Source organism: Pseudophryne corroboree, chromosome 1, assembly GCF_028390025.1.
Source record: "Pseudophryne corroboree isolate aPseCor3 chromosome 1, aPseCor3.hap2, whole genome shotgun sequence".
In the NCBI taxonomy this organism is placed as follows: domain Eukaryota; kingdom Metazoa; phylum Chordata; class Amphibia; order Anura; family Myobatrachidae; genus Pseudophryne; species Pseudophryne corroboree.
In genome coordinates, this window is record NC_086444.1 from 611,954,604 (window position 1) to 611,978,195 (window position 23,592).

General features: G+C 46.1%; 1 protein-coding gene across 1 annotated transcript in view; it reads left to right on the forward strand.

Annotated features, from left to right (window-relative positions):
- Positions 1 to 23,592, forward strand: part of INSR (insulin receptor) — a 274,711-nt gene that overhangs the window by 239,655 nt on the left and 11,464 nt on the right. The window contains exons 14-19 of the mRNA XM_063914392.1: positions 3,152 to 3,248; positions 5,430 to 5,497; positions 7,519 to 7,748; positions 8,519 to 8,629; positions 8,850 to 9,009; positions 17,632 to 17,761. Of these exons, the coding sequence (XP_063770462.1) occupies positions 3,152 to 3,248; positions 5,430 to 5,497; positions 7,519 to 7,748; positions 8,519 to 8,629; positions 8,850 to 9,009; positions 17,632 to 17,761 (796 nt within the window). The remainder of the gene's footprint in view (positions 1 to 3,151; positions 3,249 to 5,429; positions 5,498 to 7,518; positions 7,749 to 8,518; positions 8,630 to 8,849; positions 9,010 to 17,631; positions 17,762 to 23,592) is intronic.

Sequence of the window (23,592 nt, forward strand, 5' to 3'; positions counted from 1 at the left end):
GTGATAGCGAATCTGGAAGAAGGGGACTTTATGGTGTCCCTGGACATAAAAGATGCTTACCTGCATGTCCCAATTTGCCCTTCACATCAAGGGTACCTCAGGTTCGTGGTGCAAAACTGTCATTATCAGTTTCAGACGCTGCCGTTTGGATTGTCCACGGCACCTCGGGTCTTTACCAAGGTAATGGCCGAAATGATGATTCTTCTGCGAAGAAGAGGCGTATTAGTTATCCCTTACTTGGACGATCTCCTGATAAGGGCAAGGTCCAGAGAACAGCTGGAGGACGGAGTAGCACTAACCCAAGTAGTGCTGCAACAACACGGGTGGATTCTGAATTTTCCAAAATCTCAGTTGACCCCGACAACACGTCTGCTGTTCCTGGGAATGATTCTGGACACGGTTCAGAAAAAGGTGTTTCTTCCGGAGGAGAAAGCCAAGGAGTTATCCGAACTTGTCAGGAACCTCCTAAAACCAGGAAAAGTGTCTGTGCATCAATGCACAAGAGTCCTGGGAAAGATGGTGGCTTCTTACGAAGCAATCCCATTCGGCAGATTCCACGCACGAACTTTTCAGTGGGATCTGCTGGACAAATGGTCCGGATCGCATCTGCAGATGCATCAGCGGATAACCTTATCGCCACGGACAAGGGTGTCTCTTCTGTGGTGGCTGCAGAGTGCTCATCTGTTAGAAGGCCGCAGATTCGGCATACAGGACTGGGTCCTGGTGACCACGGATGCCAGTCTGAGAGGCTGGGGAGCGGTCACACAGGGAAGAAACTTCCAGGGAGTATGGTCAAGCCTGGAGATGTCTCTTCACATAAATATACTGGAGCTAAGAGCGATTTACAATGCTCTAAGCCTGGCAAAATCCCTGCTTCAGGGTCAGCTGGTGTTGATCCAGTCGGACAACATCACGGCAGTCGCCCACGTAAACAGACAGGGCGGCACAAGAAGCAGGAGAGCAATGGCAGAAGCTGCAAGGATTCTTCGCTGGGCGGAAGATCATGTGATAGCACTGTCAGCAGTGTTCATTCCGGGAGTGGACAACTGGGAAGCAGACTTCCTCAGCAGACACGATCTACACCCGGGAGAGTGGGGACTTCATCCAGAAGTCTTGTACATGATTGTGAACCGTTGGGAAAAACCAAAGGTGGATATGATGGCGTCTCGCCTCAATCAAAAAACTGGACAGGTATTGCGCCAGGTCAAGAGACCCTCAGGCAATAGCTGTGGACGCTCTGGTAACACCGTGGGTGTTCCAGTCAGTGTATGTGTTTCCTCCTCTGCCTCTCATACCCAAAGTACTGAGAATTATACGGCAAAGGGGAGTAAGAACGATACTCGTGGCTCCGGATTGGCCAAGAAGAACTTGGTACCCGGAACTTCAGGAGATGCTCACGGAAAATCCGTGGCCTCTACCTCTAAGACGGGACCTGATTCAGCAGGGACCGTGTCTATTCCAAGACTTACCGCGGCTGCGTTTGACGGCGTGGCGGTTGAACGCCGAATTCTAAGGGAAAAAGGCATTCCAGAAGAGGTCATTCCTACACTGGTTAAAGCCAGGAAGGAGGTGACTGCACAACATTATCACCGCATTTGGAGAAAATATGTTGCGTGGTGTGAGGCCAGGAAGGCCCCCACGGAGGAATTTCAATTGGGTCGATTCCTACATTTCCTGCAAACAGGATTGTCTATGGGCCTCAAGTTGGGGTCCATTAAGGTTCAAATTTCGGCCCTGTCGATTTTCTTCCAGAAAGAATTGGCTTCAGTTCCTGAAGTCCAGACTTTTGTAAAAGGAGTACTACATATACAGCCCCCGGTTGTGCCCCCAGTGGCTCCGTGGGACCTTAATGTAGTTTTGGATTTTCTCAAATCCCATTGGTTTGAGCCACTCAAATCGGCGGATTTGAAATATCTTACATGGAAAGTAACCATGCTACTGGCCCTGGCTTCAGCCAGGAGAGTGTCAGAATTGGCGGCTTTATCGTATAAAAGCCCATATCTGATTTTCCATTCGGACAGGGCAGAACTGCGGACGCGTCCTCATTTTCTGCCTAAGGTGGTGTCAGCGTTTCACCTGAACCAGCCTATTGTGGTGCCTGCGGCTACTAGCGATTTGGAGGATTCCAAGTTGCTGGACGTTGTCAGGGCATTGAAAATATATATTTCAAGGACGGCTGGAGTCAGAAAATCTGACTCGCTGTTTATACTGTATGCACCCAACAAGCTGGGTGCTCCTGCTTCTAAGCAGACGATTGCTCGTTGGATTTGTAGCACAATTCAACTTGCACATTCTGTGGCAGGCCTGCCACAGCCTAAATCTGTCAAGGCCCATTCCACAAGGAAGGTGGGCTCATCCTGGGCGGCTGCCCGAGGGGTCTCGGCATTACAACTCTGCCGAGCAGCTACGTGGTCGGGGGAGAACACGTTTGTAAAATTCTACAAATTTGATACCCTGGCTGAGGAGGACCTGGAGTTCTCTCATTCGGTGCTGCAGAGTCATCCGCACTCTCCCGCCCGTTTGGGAGCTTTGGTATAATCCCCATGGTCCTGACGGAGTCCCCAGCATCCACTAGGACGTTAGAGAAAATAAGATTTTACTTACCGATAAATCTATTTCTCGTAGTCCGTAGTGGATGCTGGGCGCCCATCCCAAGTGCGGATTGTCTGCAATACTTGTACATAGTTATTGTTACAAAAAAAATCGGGTTGTTCTTGTTGTGAGCCGTCTGTTCAGAGGCTCCTACGTTGTCATACTGTTAACTGGGTTCAGATCACAAGTTATACGGTGTGATTGGTGTGGCTGGTATGAGTCTTACCCGGGATTCAAAATCCTTCCTTATTGTGTACGCTCGTCCGGGCACAGTATCCTAACTGAGGCTTGGAGGAGGGTCATAGGGGGAGGAGCCAGTGCACACCACCTGATCCTAAAGCTTTATTTTTGTGCCCTGTCTCCTGCGGAGCCGCTAATCCCCATGGTCCTGACGGAGTCCCCAGCATCCACTACGGACTACGAGAAATAGATTTATCGGTAAGTAAAATCTTATTTTTATATTCCTATATATTATTGCTTGATTTATTACTTTGTGATTTTTGCTCTGCTAATTCAAATGATATGCTACTATATCAGTGTATATTATCCATTTTCACAGCCCCTCCAATTAGCATTTTGAAGATTATCATTGGTCCCATCATCGTACTTATTGTTTTCGTGGTCATCCTGATTGCCTGCATGGTCCAGAAAAAGAAGTGAGTGATCCTCGAGGCTTTTATTTGCCTTCTTACAGGTAGCATCTGTTACATCTATAAAACCACATGGGTTATAGACAGGGGTGTAAGTTCTTCCCAGTTGCCCGGAGAAAAGCTGGAGTTTGGTTCCCCCCAACCCTTAAAAAAGAAAAAAAAAGGGGGAAAACAAATAGTGTGTGTGAAGGTCAGACAACGGCCAGTGGGTCAGGGTCAGCCATCTGCAGCATGTAGAATTAGTGATCACCAGTGGGTCCCATCTCGCAGTGCAGCAGCAGTGGGCGCACTGTCGCTTGCTGCAGCACAGGCTGTACAGTACAAGGTGGGAGCGATCCTGTTTCCTATTGCAGGTGTTTGCAGGGCACCTGGGACACAGCCATTTAACTCTGTTGCGTCATCGGGTGCGCCATAGAGCTCTGTTGGAAGACCAGTGGTCACACTTGGCTGCTGTAAACCACACAGGTGTTGCTGTACATGCAGATGCCCCTTCAGAGCTTGGATTCCAGAGGCAGGTGTCTCCAGTTCCTCTGGAAGTTACGCCTCTGGTTAGAGATTAAAAAAAGTGTGAGCGTGTCTGGGTACTGTTACTAGGAAGAGGGTGTTGCAAAGGTTTGGGGAGCGTGAATAACTGGGACCTCTGAAGAAGCTGTGCGCCGCCATGGTTAATGTCGCCCTGGAAAGCCTGTTTTCAGATTGGATCGTCCACAAGCTTTTAAAAATTGATACAGAAGCTTTCCTAAGACCACTGTCTAGAGTATATTAGATATTGTGCAAATTTACACAATACTGTTATACAACCAACAAAAGCCAGAATTGTATTAGTCCAGCCTAACAGAGGCTTTACTACGGGGTGGCTTTATATCTTTTCACATAATGTCGAATTTCCATTATATTTTAATACATTACTCACAGTTTGTGTCTTCATTTTCAGCAGAGATACATCACAGCGTAATACACACACAATAAACCTATTCACAGGTTAGCACTCTAGAAACCCAGTATAACTATATAACCTACAAGAGGTTATATAGTTATATATGTTATCTCCCAAACCCAGCTGCTTCCGACCCCTGGGGGTGCTTTATCGCGTTTTTGGTTTAACAATTCTGTTAACATTCTGTCTGGTACGTACAATATTAATAGGATTATGTATCAAACATATCAGTCATAGTTCAGAAAGTCATGAACATAAAAGTACACATTTCAAGTTAAACGATACACATGTATAAATAATACAAATTGGTTGAAATACTAGAAATTGAGTAGTATAGCATAAATTGATGGACAAGAAGTGTTTTACGTGGTGTTTTTCCTGATGCACAGATGTACGGACTAAGGATCATTCAAGTAAATATATCCATTATATTCAATATTACCTACAGTAATATTTTGCAGTACATACTGTTAAAAAGGCATATAACCATACTGTAGATATAAATGACCAAATGTATAAGCAATAAAAGTATAATAAAAGTCAAGGTGGATGATATAGAAGTCAGGGTAGCAAATATGATGGTTAACTGTTTCAGTGCTGCTTCAGCGCTGCATCAGCGCTTTGTACAGGAACAGTCCCTCCTATCTGTCTGCTGCAAAGGTTTCCTCATTTCCCAGTGTCTTGGGTCCCGACCAGGTGGTTGCTGTGTTGTTTCTCTCGCTTCTTGGTTCCGTGGATTAGAATGCAGCAATTTATACTTGCCTATTTACTTGCAATCTTTTGGGTAGTCCTCCACACCCCGGAAGTGTAGGCGGCTCTCTTGCACCCCGCCCACTTCCTAGTGAAGCAGACAGGATGGGGAAATAATCACTGGAAATGTTGCCTTATGGAAGAGTGGGACCAAATGATGTAAATCTCGTTACTTTAGCTCTGCCTCCTCCCCGCAGAAAGTTGACAAGAATGCAGCAATGGCCTGTGCAAGGACTGACCATGCTTATGGGTATCCATGAACAGAATTCTTCCAATTAGGGCTTCATCAGGGCGTGTACTAGGGATTCTCTGGCTTTCCTTTTAACCCCTCTCACTTGTTAGATACTGAATACAATAAACTGAACGTACAGGAGTAAGACCTATAGAGAACTTGAAATCATATTTATGTAATAGGAAATGTTGGATAAAAACCTGTAAAATTCATTGCTGGCTTGTTTATTTCCTTGTGACCAATTTTCTTATCTGCATATTCTATTCAGAGATGCAGAAGGGCCTACAGGTCCATTGTATGCGTCACCTAATCCTGAATACCTAAGCGCTAGTGAAGGTGAGTACTTCTGATTGTAACCAGTGTATCTAGAACTGTATCTGTGCTCACATTCCATGCATGGTCATTGCAGCTTACATTAAACTGCTTTTAGATCCATTACAGAAAATGTATATTCCGTGCTTGGATTACCTAAGCAGCTCAATTAATTACTTAAGATATATAAGGGGGGGAGGGAGGGAGGGGGGGGGGGGGATTTGAGCGCTATATCTGCATGGCACCTGTAATAAAAAATTGGTTAATATCAATATGTTTACAGCTCCTTTTGGGAGCAAGTAGCAAGGGGTACTCAGCGGGAGGAAGGCGGCAAAACATCCGGAGCCGTGGACAGCCACAACAGGCTGAGGAATACCGCGAGACATGCCGGAGGTAGGGTAAGAAAAACGGAACTGAGTACCTCTTGCTACTTGCTCCCAAAAGGTGCTGTAAACATATTGCTATTAACCAATTTTTTATTACAGGTGCTATGCAGTGTCTTTGTATGCAGCTGCTGTGGAAAAATATGTAACAGCAGCAGGAGGTGTTTTCAGTAGAAAGACGCCTATTGCATGACTTTGTGATCCGCTGCTGCATCCGGAGACGCAGCATTGAATCCCTCTGCGTGCACATCTGTCATCTGCGTATTCCTCAGGTTACTAAGGATGGCCATTTTGTCATGCTGCCGGGACCAGTGAAGCTGTGTCAGAAGTCTCATACACTAGTCTTGGCATGCTTCCAAACTGGGCCAACGCACCCACATTTTTGAGAACACTGCCCATCACCTCCCTGCCCACGTTTCCAAATGGCCACATGTTAATCTTGCTTGAGCTTAGGGGGCAATGCGTGCTATTTTGCAGTACGAAATTTGCACATGCACAGTACGGCCTCTGAGTATGCGCAGAGCTCACACTATCAGACAAGGTAGTAGGTAATTCAGCAGTGTGTACACCTCTGAATTAAGCCCATAGTGCAGACATATCCCTTGATCCAATAACTGTCATACTGTACATAAAGTGCACATATTAGCTTACTACATTTTGGGATAGACGTTTGTGGTAACATTTTCACACCATGAAATACAAATTAAAGATTATGATGATCTGTTGATGAGAAGTTTATGATTTATTGCTGCAAGAGTTGCATGATTGCTTAATCAGCAGTACAGTTTCTGCCACCTTTCACTTAATACTGTTCGAAACTGGGACTAGGAACACACAGAAGTTTGCTGTGACTGCATTTTGCACATTAATACATTGTGATTAGATACAGTACTTGGGGGGGTATTCAATTAAGTGCTGGTTTTTTTGACTGGTCGAAAAAACAGCACTAATTCGACACAGGGTATTCAGTTGCAGGTATTTTTTGCCCTTTTTTTGTTTTATCCATTTTCGCCTGTTCCATTTCACTATTTTTTTTATTTTTTTTTCGAATCGGCATGGGCAAAACTTGTGCCAAAAAGGGGCGAAAATGCAAATTCACCAAAACACGTGTATCGGCAACGAATTCACAGATACACGTGGTTTTCACCAGTGCCGGATTTTTCGACCAGTTGAAAAAACGGCACGGGCATTGAATAGGTTGAATGTAAATTTGACCTACAAACAGACGAAAAAGTGCAGTTTCTTCGGCTGGTCGAAAAAAAAGGCACTAATTGAATACCCCCCTTTGGGGGAAATGTATCAAAAGTTGTAAATAATTGCCAAATTCAGAAGTTGCCCATAGCATCCAGTCAGCTGCTACCTTTCATTTTATTGAATGTACTTGATAAATGCTGGTTGTAAGCTAATTAGTTGCCACTTTTCCATGCTTTAGAGGGTTTGATGCATTTTCCCCTTAGATTTAAGAGATTCTGATTATCAATAATTTTGTATGTTATATCTCATAATACTGTTGATTGGAGGTGGATAATTGATCAACAACACCCTTGAAGAATATATGTGTTAGTTAGCATTATTTGTATTAATTTCTTATGTGATAAATACACAATTTGGTTTGTTGACATGCATGCATGGCACCCAGGTCACTTGTTGTCATTTTCCTAGTGTACATTCCGGACGAGTGGGAAGTACCACGAGATAAGATTGCATTACTGCGAGAGCTGGGACAGGGTTCTTTTGGTATGGTGTATGAGGGGATTGCCAAGGACATTATAAAAGGAGAGGCTGAGGTGCGCGTGGCTGTGAAAACCGTGAACGAGTCAGCAAGTCTTCGAGAGAGAATTGAGTTCCTGAATGAAGCCTCCGTCATGAAGGCATTCAACTGCCACCATGTGGTAGGAAATTGAATACATAAAGAAAACTTAAAAAATAGATTATTTTCCATAGCTTCTATATTCTTCTAGTACATAACAACTTTTGTATATCTGTCAATTGCAGACACTTTTTGTCAGTAGAAAGCTCATTAAAGGAAAATGATCAACTTTAAAAGATCATTTATTTATTTTTATTTTTAAAATGTATTATGTTTTTGGTAATAGCAGGCTTCATATCCTAATACAAGCCTATCTTTAGTGGCTCATGTGAATACAGTTCCTCTGCCTATGCTTGGGCTGCAGTGAAGTATCATAAATCCTACAGTAACAACTTTGAACTGAGTAGCAAAAATAGCATTTCATTCTAGTCCGTTTAAACTGCTGCTGTCGGACAAGTGATTTGATTGTGGATAGTAGACGGCACTTAAGATGAGCTGTGCCCATGGAATAAGGGCAAGTGCTAGATAAAGTGTGCTATGTAAGTTGCTAGAGAAAACTACATCTGACCTGATATTCTCTTCTGTTAGATTTGTTGATACATTTCAATTTGCTAGTAATTTACGCCTGCAGCACAACAGCTGTCTTGTGAGGCCATGCCCTATATTTGCACTGTTGAGTCTGTTTGTGCAGAAAAGAGCATGGTGGCCCATCGTGATGGGTGCACCTGTGGAAGAGTAAGTGTGTGGATTGCAGCTTTTTTTGCTGAATTTAGACTCTGACACGCACACACACTAAACAACTTTACTTAGTTATTGAAAAAAGTTTACTTGTGTTTTCTTTACCTTTTACAGGTTCGTCTGATAGGTGTTGTCTCTAAAGGTCAACCTTCACTGGTCATAATGGAACTAATGGGGCATGGAGATCTTAAAAGTTACTTGCGCTCACTGCGCCCTGATGCAGAGGTGAGAATGCCTAATTTTTATTGTGTAGAAACAAAGTATAATATGAGAGTTTTCAATGGCAAGAGCCCCCGATATACCTACAAGCCAATAATAAATATTGTGTTAGAGAAATCTTAGAACAAGGTCAGGATTGGACAGATTGAGTCTAAACATTTTTCAGTACATGGGGAGAAACAACAAATGCAGGGACACTATATTTATTGCATATACTCCTCTTCAGAATAACCCAGGCCGGGGAGGTCCCACCATTCAGGAAATGATTCAGATGTCTGCAGAGATCTCTGATGGCATGGCTTATCTCAATGCCAAGAAGTTTGTACACCGTGATTTGGCTGCCCGAAACTGTATGGTGGCAGAGGACTTTACAGTGAAAATTGGAGGTAAGTTGAAGCATTATGCATTGTTGTGCAACAATTACTGTCAAGTATTACTGTGATTAGAGATTTAAAGAGAGACATTTTTTTCTCTGTTTCATTAAAGGACATAAAGACCATGGGTATAGCTGGTAATAATAGTAGGATGAATATTTCTGCAGCGGGGTACACTGTGTTCCACAGGGAATACATCGGGGTGTAGAGATGGATCTTGATCCATAGGCACCAACAGGCTAAAGCTTTAGACTGTCCTAGAATGCATTGCGGGGCCTTCTCTATAACCCCGCCTCCAGGCACTGAGAGCTCAGTTTTAGAGTTGGTGCCTGCATGAAGCAGGTCACTTAACAGGGGGGCTGCAGTAGGCATCCCTGAAAAAGCTTTTTAAAACACTTCAAGGGCTGCAGCACTTCATATGTCAGTGTGACATACTGTACTGCAGCTCCATCACCTCCCCAGCGGCGTCGCATACTCCCGCTGTCTCTGTTCCCGTGTATTTGCGGCAAAGGCGCTCCGGTTTCTAGGCACACCACCGCAAACACTCTCCTGGTTCGCGTGGCTGCTACTGAGGGAGAAGGTGAGAGGGTCCCCCAGACGGGACCCGCCATTTAATCGCGCTACGGCCACTATTTAAGGAGACGAACCACGACGCTGGCGTGGACACTGTGACAGAGCAGGGACCCCACTATATCCACCAGGGCATGGGAGCACAGGTTGGATAGTAATATATCCACTTTAATAAGGCTCCATAGTACCCGGTGGGGAGGACCAACATAGGGGAAAAGGCGTTTGACCTGTAGCCATTCCCCCAGCTCTGGGCACCATCTACTGCTGGTGTTCTCGTCCTGTAGCTGCTTCACACTCTCCCTGACTGAGACGCTGGGCGCCATTTTCTAAAATAGATACGACTGGTCTCCGGGACTGCAGGGCAAGGTCTCCTTTGTAAACCCGCCTGTACATCAGCGCCATGGTCTTACAAACACTTAAGTATTCTACATGTCAATAATAAGACAGGGTTAGTTAAGAACAAGTGTACCTGTGCCAGAATATATTGTACAAGTATTCTGAGATAGATAGAATATGAATATATATATATACATATATATATATATGTGTGTGTGTGTGTGTGTGTATATATGTGTGTGTGTGTATATATATATATATATATATATATATATATATATATTTATAACACACACATTTTTTTTACGTCCTAGAGGATGCTGGGGTCCAATTTAGTACCGTATAGACGGGTCCATTAGGAGCCGCTGGCACTTTAAGAGTTTAATAGTGTGGGCTGGCCCCTCCCTCTATGCCCCTCCTACCAGACTTAGTTTAGAAAATGTGCCCGGAGGAGTCGGTCACAGCTAGGGGAGCTCCTAGGAGTTTTCTTAGTTTTATTTTTTTAAATGTTTAGAGTTTGTTATTTTACAGTAAGGCTGCTGGCAACAGCCTCCCTGCTTTGTGGGACTTAGGGGGGGAGTAGGAACCTACTTCCTGAAGAGTTAATGGTTCTCTACTCCGCTAACCGGACACTAAGGTCCTGAGGGTGATGATCACAAGCCCACGAGGCGGCCGCTCACTCCCGCAGCACGGCAGCCACCCCCTAACAGAGCCAGAAGATAGAAGAGTGGTGAGTACAGTGCCGGCATCCCGGTTAGCACGTCGCCGGCAGGTATGGAGGCACAAGGGTTGGAGCGCATCTCTGAGGTGCTGCGCTCCTGGAAGGTCCAGTAACATGCATCATGTCGGTGCTTGAGGGGTGCCCTGGGCCAGCGCATTACCCTACACTGGTCACGCTACACTGGTCACGCTAACGGGCTAATCCCGCTGTTAACCTACAAAAACCTCAAGCCAGTATAGTCACTTAGTGCAATTTTATTGCCATGAAAATAATTATCTGCATTGCAAACGTGACTGTGTGTGCCTGTATCTGCTATGTGATTTCACTGCGGTGTATTCCAGATATATCGATCACTGTATACTGTACCCTGGGGACTAGGTGCGTCTGGGGCCATATATAGTGCGTCACAGTATTTACCTATAACGTGTATTCTACTGTGTACTCAGTCACATAATACCGGATTTATTCGCAGGTGTTGTGTACTGGGTACTCAGTCACATGCTAACGGATTTATTCGCAGGTATTGTACTCTGTCTGGCTTCATCGTACTAAACCGCTCTCTGTTGCATTTGTGTATAATGTTAAACATGTAGGGCAGTAAATCTGGGGACGCACCTGCATCCTGCAGTGCATGCGCAATGGATTTACCTGAGGGGGAAGTTTTGTGTGATGGTCTGTGTGCTATGTCTCATACATCTCCCAGTCAGTCCGCAGCTCCTGTAATCAATCAGGAGCCAACCTGAGCTGCGTTCTCAAACCTACTGGGTACTCTAGTTGAACGCTTTATGCCCCCTATGGGACCACCTGTAACATTACAGTCTCTGATGTCCCCATGGTTACTCCGCTTTGGGCAGGAAAATTTTGCTTCATGGATTGTAACGTATGACTCATTCCCTGGTCAGGCAAAACCCTATTCCAGGTCACTCATGTCTCTGGGTCATCTAAGCGGGCTGCTTCCTCCTCCCTAGCCAATAATCTCTCTGATATTTTATCTGAAGAGAGGGGGATCAGGCTGTCCTGTTAGTCCCTATATTAGGTGTTCCTGACAAGGATTTTCCATTGCTAAATGATACCACTGCCCTTGTTGGTTACTGGGTAACAAATCCTACAAATCACTGATAAGAGGATTCCCCTACTGTGGTTAAGCAAACTGATATGTTCACACGTCCGAGAGTAATTAAAACTGACCATTAAGTGTTCATCAGACAAGACCCCTGATCTAATCCAGGGAAGACATTCCACCTGTCTACAACGCGCATTAGCTCAATATCCTCCCCCTGCAGAGTTATATAACGAGTAGATAATTCCCTGCGAGTGAACTCATGTCACTTATCGGGTGTCGTCCACTCTGCCTCTCACCACTGTCCCCTCACTGTAGGAACCGACAGATAAGCATGTGGAGGGATGCCTGACGTCTATTACTCCCTTACGGGTGTTGTACATAGACCACGATTGCGTCCTCTTGGGGCTGCAAAATAGATTGATGACTGGATCAGGCATTAGAGGAAGAGGTGCCCGAAGATATATCTGACAATGCCAGACATTGTCTCACAATACCACCGCCACCTTTTTCTTCACCAGGAGGCGTCCCTTGAGGCGGGTGTGTTGGCTGCCAAGGCGTCGAATACGTCTGTCCTGGCTCACCGTATTCTATGGTTGAGGTCGTTGATGCTGGACCTGGACTCCAAAAGTCCTTGGAGGTATTCACCTTTTACTGGGGACATCTTATTTGGGGAAGACCTAATTAAAATGGGGTCTGAATCGGTGGCTACTATGACTGACTGCTTTCTCCCAAATGCTACTCCTTGTGCAGAGAAGGCAAAAGGTACCACTTTTCTCTGCTTTCGTCCTTAAGGGAAAGCGAAGGTCAGGCATACCCGAGATCGTCTCGTGCTCCCAACAACCACTAAGCCCAAGGCCTAACGTTCCTGGGCTGGTCATCTGCCTGCTTCTCATGACAAGCCTGCTGCATGACGGGACAGGCCTCCCCCTGGGGGTCCCAGGGTGGGGGGCCGACTTCTACGATTCATACAGGTCTTGTTAATGACCACTTCAGACGCATGGGTGCGAGAAGTTGTTTCTCACGGGTACGCAGTCTCTTCACAGAGACGTCCCCCTCGCCAGTTCTGCACATCGGTTATCCCTTCGAATCCGTTAAAGGCGCAAGCTCTACTGATACAGGAGTGGTAGTAGAGGTACCTCTGTCTCAGAGAGGCAGAGGATACTACTTGACCCTGTTTCTAGTGCCAAAGCTTGATGGGTCTTTCCGGCTTATTCTCAACCTCAAATCACTGAACAAGTTTGAGAGTGTCCAAGTTCCGTATGGAAACACTGCGCTCAATTATACTGGCCATGGACCCGGAGACTATATGGCATCCCTGGTTACACAAGATGCTTACCTGCATATATGCCTATTGCCATATCGCATCAGCAATGTCAGCGGTTTTCTATTGGCAACCTTCACTATCAATTCTAGGCACTGCCGTATGGACTGGCCACGGCCCCTCGGATCTTCACCAAGGTTATGACCGTGATGATGGCTCATCTCCGTCGCCAGGGAGTCAGGTTCCTGCCGTATCTGGACGATTTGCTGATTCTGGCAAACTCCCACGATGTCCTCATCAGTTGTCTACAACGGACAGTAAGCTTCCTACATGCCCACGGGTGGCTCATCAACTGGAAGAAGTCCTCGCTGGTCCCTGCTCGGAGCATGGTGCACCTGGGGGCACTACCGGACATACACAGTCAACGACTGTTTCTGTCTCCAGAGAAGGTCCTGAAACTTCAGGCCAGGATTAGATACTTCCTTTCTCGCCCAAGAGTGTCGGTACACTCGGTGATGCAAGTACTAGGCCTCATGGTGTCCGCTTTCAACATGGTAGAGTACGCTCAATTCCTTTCCCGCCCTCTACAGAGGTTAATCCTTTCCAAGTGGGACAGCCTGCCTCATTGGATCAGGTCTCACATGATCTCCTTTACTTCGGAGATTCGCCTGTCGCTGACCTGGTGGCTACAGGACCAGCAGTTGAGCAGGGCCCGTCCCTCTGGACCCCCAACTGGGTCCTACTGACTACGGACACCAGTCTGAAGACTTAGGGGCATGGTGTTGGAACAACACTCTTTCCAGGGTCTGTGGACCGTGAAGGAATCGCTCCTCTCGATAAACTTTCTGGAATTGTGGGCAATGTTCAATACTTTGTCTCTCGCCCTGCCTCTGATACAGAATAGGCCTGTTCAAGTACAGTCAGATCACGCCATCACGATGGCGTACATAGACCATCAGGGCGACACTCGAAGCCGCATGGCAATGATGGAAGTGTCGAAAATCCTTTGTTGGGCGGAACGCCTTCTGCCGGTAAATTGGCAGTGTTCATTCCGAGAGTCCTCAACTGGGAAGGTGATTTCCTCAGTCTTCAGGACGTGCACGCCAGAGTGAAGTCTTCATCAGGAAGTCTTTCAACTCCTAGTGAACAAGTGAGGCCTACCAGATGTAGACCTGATGGCGTCTCGACACTATCAAAGTTCCGGTCTTCGGATCAAGAACCAGGGATCCTCAAGCAGAGTTCATGGACGCTATGGCAATTCCATGGGACTTTCGGCTGCCCTACGTGTTCCCTCCAGTGTCACTCCTGCCCAGTGTACTACGGAAGTTCAAACAAGAAGGAGGAATACTACTTCTAGTCGCTCCAGCATGGCCCAGACGGCATTGGTTCTCAGACCTGAAGGGTCTATCGATAGAGCGTCCTCTTCTATTTCCTCAACGCCCACACCTCCTCGTTCAGGGCCCTTGTGTCTATCCAGACCTGGCCAGACTGGCTTTGACGGCGTGGCTCTTGAAGCTTTACTCCTGAGGGCCAAAGGATTCTCCGAGGTGGTCATCCAAACTATGCTAAAGGCCCGCAAACCGGCATCTGCGCGGATTTATTATATGGTCTAGAATTCTTACTTCACCTGGTGTGCTGCTAAGAATTACGATGCTTACAAATTCAGTACTTCCAGACTTCTGGCTTTTCTTGCAACAAGGCCTGGATTTAGGACTTTATCTGGCCTCCCTCAAGGTTCACATATCTGCCTTGTCGGTGTGGTTTCAGAGAAAAATTGCGTCTATGTCTGATGTTCATGCATTCACTCAGGGCATACTGCGGATTCAGCCTCCCTATGTCCCTCCTGTGGCTCCATGGGATTTGTCTGTTGTCTTGAATGCCCTGCAAGAGTCTCCATTTGAACCTCTTCAGTCAGTGGACTTTAAATGGCTCACAGCCCAAGGTCCTGTTTTTACTGGCTATTGCTTCTGTTAGAAGGGTGTCAGACTTAGGTGCGAAGTCCTGTTGTCCACTTTTTTTTTATATTCCATCGTGACCGAGCAGTTCTTAGAACTCACCCTGGTTATTTACCTAAGGTGGTGTCCTCTTTTCACCTTAATCAAGAGATTGTGGTTCCAGCCTTCATCTCTTCCGAATTGTCCTCCAAAGAACTGTCTTTGATGTGGTACGTGCTCTCCGTATATATGTGGAGAGGACTGCCTCTATCAGGTCAGATACCCTCTTTGTACTGTTTGGTTTCTACAAACGTGGCTGGCCTGCGAATAAACAAACCAGATGGATTAGAATGGTGATTGCACAAGCTTATGTACAGGCTGGACTCCCAGCTCCTGCTGCTACATTCTACTCGGTCTGTTGGACCCTCTTGGGCAGCCCGTCTTGGCGCGTCTGCAGTACAATTGTGCAAGGCGGCTACGTGGTCCTCAGTGAACACGTTTATTAGGTTCTATGCGTTTGATACTTCCGCCTCCCAGGATGCTTCCTTTGGACGTCGGGTTCTCATACCCGCTACAGTGCGTCCCTTCCCTTCAGTAACTGCTCTAGGACATCCCCGATGTGTTCCCTGTGGAACACAGTGTACCCCGCTACAGAAAAGAAGATTTATGGTAGATTTACCATGGTTAAATCTTTCTGCGAGGTACACTGGGTTCACAGGGCGCCCACCCTGACGCACTTAGCTTCTTTGGGTTGTATGGCATTAGCCGCTAGTCCCGTCTCGTGTCGTGAGAACGTGGTTCTATGTGACTAACATTTGCCTTCTCTTTTACCTGATTCTGCATTGGACTGGTTAACAAAACAGCTCAAAGTGCCTGGAGGCGGGGTTATAGAGGAGGCCCCACAATGCATTCTGGGACAGTCTATAGCTTTAGCCTGTTGGTGCCTCTGGATCAAAATCTATCTCTACACCCTGATGTATTCCCTGTAGAACCCAGCGTACCTTGCAGAAAGAGATTTAACCATGGTAAGTCTACCATATATCTCCTTTTTATCCTTAATAATGAAATACTCCACCCTAGCTATAACTCAGATTTCAGCTGGCGATTTATACTGTTTGTCCAAAAGTAGCATATAGAGGATTACAAAGAAAGCAATAAAGCTGAGAGAGGACATATGCACTCGGGGGCCTGTTTTAGAGATGGATGCAATATCACAGCAACAGAGGCTGTGCTAAAATATGCTCTTGCAGAATCTGATCACTCTCTGTAAACATCAGCCTTCTGAGTAATCGCCCCCCTCCTTTTTATGAAATGCTGGAAAATGCTACCCCTTCCATGCCCCGGTATGTAAATCATACTGAGATCAGGGGCACTACAGCTTTAGTCACAGAGATTTACACATGCGTAGAACAGATCCTGCACATATCTCTAAACATCAGAAATGGATGCAAACCAATCAGGTTTGCGTACATTTCTGAATCTGGCCCACAGTGGGACAGGAGGCTAAACCACGAGCTACCTTGGTTGTGACAGGTAGCTTTTCTCACACAATATGCTACATATCTAAACCTCACAACCTAACAAAGCTGCGGGTGACACGGGGACCTGGTGACAATCAACTCACAAAGTAATGAGGAGGACTAAAATGAACATACTATTTATGAGTAAATATCCACAAAGGTGCCAAAAAGTGACTGCCTGATATCAAAATATATGGATGTGTATCCCAGGTTGCGCAAATAAAATAATTAAAGCAGCCTCCTATATTTTAAGGAGAAAGACACCAATCTCCAAAACAAAAGTATACAATACAAAAATAAAGTACAGGATCTGGTGCTTGATAATCATATATGTTTGAAATGATAACAACACCTTTCCTTAATTTGGAAAGTATTTAATAACAAATGAAGTGCAAATGCATTTTACACTTATTTAAACATACATATTAAGAACATTAAAAAAACAACATGGTGCTGTCCATAAAGTGTCTGTGCAGTTGATAGATATATTTTATCTCACCAGAAGGGAGAGGTGCGGTGGGCTAAGCCTGATGTCAAAGCAAAGGTCCCGGGCTGGAAAAGCAAGGCACCACCGCAGTTGGTATATCAGCCCTTTGTAGGCGAGTCTTTTGCTGCACAGTTCCCTCCTGGATACCAGCATCTACGTCCGTACAAAGCGTTTTCGGTCTGCTGACCTTTTTCAAGAACGGATGGTTTGCTGGAGAAGCCATGTCCTTTAAACCCATAATCCGGATATTGCTCATTTGTTAGTTCCCGACCGCACCTCCTCCGGAGGTTGCGTTTGCGGGTCACCACTAGACTTCCGACAGAATTCGGACACTTCTGGTTCCGCCGGAAGTTACGTTTGCGTGTCAGACCGAAACGCATTGTACGGACGTAGATGCTGGTATCACCCCCTTCCACACTCATTCTGTTTCTGATGATGGGTGTGGTATAACCATTTCAGCTCACTTCCCCCTGGGTAGCAAGGGCGCCCAACCCTTTACGCAGTTAAACCTGATTACTATGGGTGCGATATGTGTGATAACGGGGATCACTTTCTAAAGGAGTTTAGGTGTGATATATCAATTGAATCCCACCCAAAGTGTCGTCTTTATTTTTTTTATCCTTTGTATTTTTGTTTTTTATCTTTTTTCTAATTTGTTGCTCACTCCTCTATATTGTATACTGCATATATTCTTAATGATCCACTAACTCCAGCTTGCCAACCATTGTCTCTCTTCACTTAGATTTTGGGATGACTCGTGATATCTATGAGACAGATTATTACCGGAAGGGAGGGAAGGGGCTGTTACCTGTGAGGTGGATGTCCCCTGAATCTCTGAAAGATGGAGTCTTCACCACATTTTCGGACGTCTGGTATGAACTCATTAGATCCACTAATCACTGAGCGTGTTTCTATTGCCATTTTAAATCCAGCCCTCAAAGCTGCTAAAATTCAGTGGCTTTGAAAAAACAATCCTAAATATACTTCTTATTCACTAATTTAAAAGAGCAACTCTGTGATTGACTTTCTATAACTATTTTCCTTCATGTATTTCTTTACTTTACTTTATTTTCCATTTATTTTTAACAGTATATTCTCCCTACAATATGTTTACATACACCAGACATGTCCAAACTGCGGCCCTCCAGCTGTTGTGAAACTACATTTCCCAGCATACCCTGCCACAGTTTTCCTGTCAGAGAATGTTAAAGCTGTGTCAGGGCATGCTGGGATGTGTAGTTTCTCAACAGCTGGAGGGCCGCAGTTTGGACATGCCTGACATACACGCTAGGGTTTATTTATTTATTTATTTTATTTTAATTTTTTCTCAGAATCCAATTAACCTAGCAGTATGTTTTTGGATTGTGGGAGGTAACAGGAGCACCCAGAGGAAACCAACGCAAATCATACAATGTGCATGCTGATGGGGCCTTGGTGGGAACGCATTACTTCACTTTTATAGACTATCATCAATTGCCACGATACCCTTTTTCCACTGACTTGAAATTACCGGGTTTTCTTCAGGGTCCATAGTCTCCACAGGGAGAGACATTGATGTGTAGGTGGTAAGCTTGTAGAGCTCCCAGGAAGTTCCGGTCATTCTACCCCACTATACCCTGCCCCCTGCCCAGGCAATTCAATTTCATTTGGTGCCAGCAGGAGCCGGATGCACCTTTTAACAGTGGGGCTGCCCCAAGCTTTTCTTTTATGCTTTCATTTATTTATTTATTTTTACTTCTATTGAGCAGGCAGCGCTAGGCAGTCCTAAGGATGCCAGCGCTGGTGCTCTTACAACTCCCTGGGAGCTTTTATAGCTGGCTCTTCAGGGACAGCCCAGATTCCGGCTGGAGCACGGGGGTAAAGGTAAGGCGGGTCCCCACTTCTGGAAACCTGTGTCTTTTACACAGTCTCATCTCCGGTCTTAGAGACAGACCGGAGGCGCTGATGTGAGCCTTGGTTCATTCGGGACCCCACTAGGGCACCAGGGCATTTACAATACTGGTGATGGGATTTGCTGAGACCAGTGGCCCCTGGAGGTTAACGTCAGCACTGGGGAGGCCACCTCTCTCCCTGCCAGGGCAGTAGAGAGCCTGGCTGGGCCCAGGTACTTTTCATTGGGTGTGACCTAATCAGGGGCAGTGTGGCCCTGCACCCTTAGATAAAATAGTACTTTCAATGCCTCCCTGGTCACACTGCAGCCCAGCACACAGCAGCATATGCTGGGTTGCGTAGAATAGCTGCTGCTGCCAGATAAGGGGTCAGACTTGAGACATCCATCAGGCCTGGGCCCCAGTAAATAGTATTCCCCCCTCAGGTGAGGAGGAGCGTCATTCTACCTTGGATGTACCTGCGCTAGTGCGGGCAGTTAAATCCATTCTCCAAATAGAAGACTAGGAGCCTGCTCCTAAACCAGAAGCTCCGATATTCAAGTGCCAAAAGGTTGTAACAGCTGAATTTCCTCAGAGGGCCAGCTTAATAACCACATGTGTGAATCATAGAGTACCCCTAGTAAGAAGTTCCAGGTTCCAAAACGCCTGACTTCTTTTTACCTTATCACATCTGGTGATTGTGCCAAGTCGGAGTGTTTCCTTTCCTGGTAGAGTATAGGAAAAAATGGGAAAACCCGCCTGTTGTTGACGTGTCAGTATATTGCCAAAGCTATAGTAAATTTGTCAGGCACGTTACTTGAGGATTTGGATACTATGGAAAAATGTGATGTTGAATTGTTTTTACGTAACATTCAGGATTCGGCAGGATTTCTGGTAGAATCCATGAAGGACCTGGGTTCCATGGCTGCGGGGATTTCTTCCATGTCCGTTTCAGCTCGTTGAGGGCTGTGGTTGTGCCAGTGGTCTGCCGATGCGGAATCCAGGAGAAGTGTGGAGACCCTACCCTACACAGGACAGGCTCTCTTTGGGGTAGCTTTAGATGCGTGGATCTCCACGGCTAGGGCTGGTAACATAGTATCTAAGGTTGAAAAAAGACAATTGTCCATCGAGTTCAACCTATTTGTGGTGGTCTATGCACAATTATTTTGTAGAAAATTTTGACTGAAGTTGATGACTGCCGTTACGTTTTACCCCTCTTTTTTATAATAACCATAGTGCGTGACTATGCCCCGTAACCCTGGATATCCTTATCCATTAGGAATTTATCTAACCCATTCTTAAAGGTGTTGACTGAGTCTGCCATTACAACTCCCTCAGGCAGGGAATTCCAAACACGTATCGTCCTTACCGTAAAAAAGCCTTTACGCCGTATTGTGCGGAATCTCCTCTCTCTAACCTGAGCGAGTGTCCACGAGTTCTCTGTGTTGATCTAACCAAAAACAGGTCCTGCACAAGATCTGTATAATGTCCCCTTATATATTTGTAAATGTTGATCATGTCCCCTCTTAATCTCCTCTTTTCCAGTGAAAACATGCCTAGTCTTGCAAGCCTTTCCTCGTATTCCAGTGTCTCCATACCCTTAATTAGTTTGGTCGCCCGCCTTTGAACCTTTTCTAGCTCCAGGATATCCTTTTTGTAGTAAGGTGCCCAGAATTGTTCACAGTATTCAAGGTGTGGCCTCACAAGTGATTTATATAACGGGAGTATAATACTCTCATCCCTAGCATCAATTCCCCGTTTTATGCATGCTAATATCTTATTAGCCTTCTTTGCTGCAGTCCTACTTTGGGTACTACTGCTTAGTAGAGATGTGCACTTGAAATTTTTCGGGTTTTGGGTTCGGTTCCGCGGCCGTGTTTTGGGTTCGACCGCGTTTTGGCAAAACCTCACCGAATTTTTTTGTCGGATTCGGGTGTGTTTTGGATTCGGGTGTTTTTTTCAAAAAACACTAAAAAACAGCTTAAATCATAGAATTTGGGGGTCATTTTGATCCCAAAGTATTATTAACCTCAAAATCCATAATTTCCACTCATTTTCAGTCTATTCTGAATACCTCACACCTCACAATATTATTTTTAGTCCTAAAATTTGCACCGAGGTCGCTGGATGACTAAGCTAAGCGACCCTAGTGGCCGACACAAACACCGGGCCCATCTAGGAGTGGCACTGCAGTGTCACGCAGGATGGCAATTCCAAAAAAAACTCCCCAAACAGCACATGACGCAAATAAAAATGAAAGAAAAAAGAGGTGCAAGATGGAATTGTCCTTGGGCCCTCCCACCCACCCTTATGTTGTATAAACAGGACATGCACACTTTAACCAACCCATCATTTCAGTGACAGGGTCTGCCACACGACTGTGACTGAAATGACGGGTTGGTTTGGACCCCCACCGAAAAAGAAGCAATTAATCTCTCCTTGCACAAACTGGCTCTACAGAGGCAAGATGTCCACCTCATCATCATCCTCCGATATATCACCGTGTACATCCCGCTCCTCACAGATTATCAATTCGTCCCCACTGGAATCCACCATCTCAGCTCCCTGTGTACTTTGTGGAGGCAATTGCTGCTGGTCAATGTCTCCACGGAGGAATTGATTATAATTCATTTTAATGAACATCATCTTCTCCACATTTTCTGGAAGTAACCTCGTACGCCGATTGCTGACAAGGTGAGCGGCGGCACTAAACACTCTTTCGGAGTACACACTTGTGGGAGGGCAACTTAGGTAGAATAAAGCCAGTTTGTGCAAGGGCCTCCAAATTGCCTCTTTTTCCTGCCAGTATAAGTACGGACTGTCTGACGTGCCTACTTGGATGCGGTCACTCATATAATCCTCCACCATTCTTTCAATGGTGACAGAATCATATGCAGTGACAGTAGACGACATGTCCGTAATCGTTGTCAGGTCCTTCAGTCCGGACCAGATGTCAGCATCAGCAGTCGCTCCAGACTGCCCTGCATCACCGCCAGCGGGTGGGCTCGGAATTCTGAGCCTTTTCCTCGCACCCCCAGTTGCGGGAGAATGTGAAGGAGGAGATGTTGACAGGTCGCGTTCCGCTTGACTTGACAATTTTGTCACCAGCAGGTCTTTGAACCCCAGCAGACTTGTGTCTGCCGGAAAGAGAGATCCAAGGTAGGTTTTAAATCTAGGATCGAGCACGGTGGCCAAAATGTAGTGCTCTGATTTCAACAGATTGACCACCCGTGAATCCTTGTTAAGCGAATTAAGGGCTGCATCCACAAGTCCCACATGCCTAGCGGAATCGCTCCCTTTTAGCTCCTCCTTCAATGCCTCCAGCTTCTTCTGCAAAAGCCTGATGAGGGGAATGACCTGACTCAGGCTGGCAGTGTCTGAACTGACTTCACGTGTGGCAAGTTCAAAAGGTTGCAGAACCTTGCACAACGTTGAAATCATTCTCCACTGCGCTTGAGACAGGTACATTCCACCTCCTATATCGTGCTCAATTGTATAGGCTTGAATGGCCTTTTGCTGCTCCTCCAACCTCTGAAGCATATAGAGGGTTGAATTCCACCTCGTTACCACTTCTTGCTTCAGATGATGGCAGGGCAGGTTCAGGCGTTTTTGGTGGTGCTCCAGTTTTCTGTACGTGGTGCCTGTACGCCGAAAGTGTCCCGCAATTCTTCTGGCCACCGACAGCATCTCTTGCACGCCCCTCTCGTTTTTTTAAAAATTCTGCACCACCAAATTCAAGGTATGTGCAAAACATGGGACGTGCTGGAATTTGCCCATATTTAATGCACACACAATATTGCTGGCGTTGTCCGATGCCACAAATCCACAGGAGAGTCCAATTGGGGTAAGCCATTCCGTGATGATCTTCCTCAGTTGCCGTAAGAGGTTTTCAGCTGTGTGCGTATTCTGGAAACCGGTGATACAAAGCGTAGCCTGCCTAGGAAAGAGTTGGCGTTTGCGAGATGCTGCTACTGGTGCCGCCGCTGCTGTTCTTGCGGCGGGAGTCCATACATCTACCCAGTGGGCTGTCACAGTCATATAGTCCTGACCCTGCCCTGCTCCACTTGTCCACATGTCCGTGGTTAAGTGGACATTGGGTACAGCTGCATTTTTTAGGACACTGGTGACTCTTTTTCTGAGGTCTGTGTACATTTTCGGTATCGCCTGCCTAGAGAAATGGAACCTAGATGGTATTTGGTACCGGGGACACAGTACCTCCAACAAGTCTCTAGTTGGCTCTGCAGTAATGATGGATACCGGAACCACGTTTCTCACCACCCAGGATGCCAAGGCCTCAGTTATCCGCTTTGCAGCAGGATGACTGCTGTGATATTTCATCTTCCTCGCAAAGGACTGTTGGACAGTCAATTGCTTGGTGGAAGTAGTAAAAGTGGTCTTACGAGTACGACTTCCCCTCTGGGATGACCATCGACTCCCAGCAGCAACAACAGCAGCGCCAGCAGCAGTAGGCGTTACACGCAAGGATGCATCGGAGGAATCCCAGGCAGGAGAGGACTCGTCAGAATTGCCAGTGACATGGCCTGCAGGACTATTGGCATTCCTGGGGAAGGAGGAAATTGACACTGAGGGAGTTGGTGGGGTGGTTTGCGTGAGCTTGGTTACAAGAAGAAGGGATTTACTGGTCAGTGGACTGCTTCCGCTGTCGCCCAAAGTTTTTGAACTTGTCACTGACTTATTATGAATGCGCTGCAGGTGACGTATAAGGGAGGATGTTCCGAGGTGGTTAACGTCCTTACCCCTACTTATTACAGCTTGACAAAGGCAACACACGGCTTGACAAATGTTGTCCGCATTTCTGGTGAAATACTTCCACA